Source organism: Papaver somniferum, chromosome 9, assembly GCF_003573695.1.
Source record: "Papaver somniferum cultivar HN1 chromosome 9, ASM357369v1, whole genome shotgun sequence".
Classification (NCBI taxonomy): domain Eukaryota; kingdom Viridiplantae; phylum Streptophyta; class Magnoliopsida; order Ranunculales; family Papaveraceae; genus Papaver; species Papaver somniferum.
In genome coordinates, this window is record NC_039366.1 from 115,013,852 (window position 1) to 115,016,010 (window position 2,159).

Genomic DNA, 2,159 nt, shown 5'->3' on the forward strand with positions numbered 1-2,159 from the left:
ATCGCTCTCTATATCTATCTATCACTCTCATCTATCTATCTCTGGATCTTGACTGATTTTCTTGTTTTTGTATTTGTAGCTGGGTATGGGAAGTGCATTAGGAACATTATGCGGACAAGCATATGGAGCAGGAAAACCAAAACTGCTAGGGATATACTTACAAAGAGCATGGGTGATTCTGCTTGGAACAGCGTTACCATTGACACTAATCTCAGTGTTCGCAACACCAATTCTATTAATCTTTGGTCAAAAAAAAGAGATTGCAGAACTAGCTGGTACATATTCTATATGGATGATACCACAATTATACATGTATGCATTGAATTCTCCTATGCAAAGATTTTTACAAGCTCAAAGTAAAGTAATACCATTGGCTTGGATATCATTTCTAGTGTTAGTAATTCACGTTCCATTAAGTTGGTTTTGTGTTATGAGATGGGGTTTGGTTGGAGCAGCGGCTTCTTTGAATTTTTCATGGGTCTTGGTTGTCATTCTTCAATATGCTTATATTGTCTCCAGAAGTTGCAATGATTGTTGGAGTGGGTTTTCATGGTTGGCTTTTACTGAATTGCTTGATTTTCTATGGTTATCTCTGGCTTCAGCTGTCATGCTCTGGTTAGTAGTATTCCCTCCCTAATTTGTGATCAGTAACTCGTTTTGCTTTATTTTTATTCAAAATACAATTTTTTATTGGCACACACTCTTTTGTTTCCCAAGTCTCAAGGCCAAAAATCAACAGTCTAGACCGTGTTAAATGCATTCCCTTAAGTTCATGTCTACCCATGCCGTAACCGGCACGGCAATCCCTTATCCAACTCACTGAGTATATTATGCTCGACTTTACTTAGAAATGAAAGGGATAAAAAAGAAAACAAAGAAATTATGAGAAGTTTTCCCACTGGAAGTCGTTTCAATAACAGATAATTAGCGCGTATTAATAATTTGGCAGCCAATTAGTTTTCCCTAACTCAATTTTTCCTTTTAATAATTTAACTTATTCAACTACATTTAACCTACTCTTCAAGAAGTAGGGTGCCAATAGATTCTTTTTAGATATCAAATTCAATAGGATTCAGATAGTCCATTGCCACCGTCACTTATGGTTTTACTAGTATTTATTCTGATCCACGTGGACTTTTTTATTACAGCTTGGAATATTGGACACTTATGGTTTTGCTTGTATTTGCGGGAGTACTTAAAAATGCTGCAGTTAAAGTCGATGCTGCTGCTATCTGGTATGTGCTCTAATGGTTGTTAAAAGTATCAACTGCAATCAAATGGAGTGGTAAATATTATTGTATTGTTTGGATCATCATTATTCCATTGCTAAACGAAATCGTATACACATTGATAGGATAATCAAGTTGGTGCAACAGTGTACAAAGAAGCCATTTTCTTTTTCTAAATTCTAGTATTATTTTTTCTAGGATGGCACCGTAATGAATTTTATTTTAGTTTCTCGTTTGTAGTTTGAACATCGAAGGATGGATATTTATGTTTCCACTTGGGTATCTTGTTGCTACCAGGTATTCGTTTGAACTTGTTCGGTTGATATTTATCTGCCTTTAGTATATTCATGTTTTTCTCTGTATCCTTTTCAGTGTAAGGGTCTCGAATGCATTGGGATCAGGAAATGCAGCAGCTGCAAAATTCTCTGTTTGGGTTACTGTCTCAAATGCTCTAGTTACACAGAGTGTTTTTGCTATCTTGCTTTTCATAACAAGAAATGACTTCCCAAAACTCTTTACAGATGATAAGATTGTTATAAAAGAAGTTAGTGCCTTAGCCGTGTTTTTATGCATCTCAATCTTACTATGTGCCATCCTGCCCGTTTTATCAGGTTCGTAAATTCAAATGCAAAAGCAACTGTTGAGGACTCGGTCATGAATATATGTATTTATAACGCATGTATATATTTGAATTAATAGGTATGGCCATTGGAGCTGGTTGGCAAGCTGTTGTAGCCTATGTAAATTCCATAACCTACTATCTCATTGGGTTGCCCATCGGCGTCTTTATGGGATTCAAATTAGATTGGGGTCTAGAGGTAAGCTCATCCATTAGTCTCTTTAACATTCTGTGATGCAATCTATCTTCAAGTTAGGATGTTTCTATTTATTTATTTTTTTGGATAATTGAAATTTGGTACTCAGGTTTAG

The 2,159-nt window shown here is 35.7% G+C and overlaps 1 protein-coding gene across 1 annotated transcript; it reads left to right on the plus strand.

The window, feature by feature from the left end:
* Positions 1–310: 310 nt before the first annotated feature.
* Positions 311–2,159, plus strand: LOC113312447 (protein DETOXIFICATION 33-like). The gene is made up of 6 exons (XM_026561199.1): positions 311–615; positions 1,149–1,235; positions 1,470–1,526; positions 1,602–1,840; positions 1,929–2,047; positions 2,154–2,159. The coding sequence occupies exons 1-6, from the start codon at positions 311–313 to the stop codon at positions 2,157–2,159; spliced, it is 813 nt and encodes a 270-aa protein (XP_026416984.1).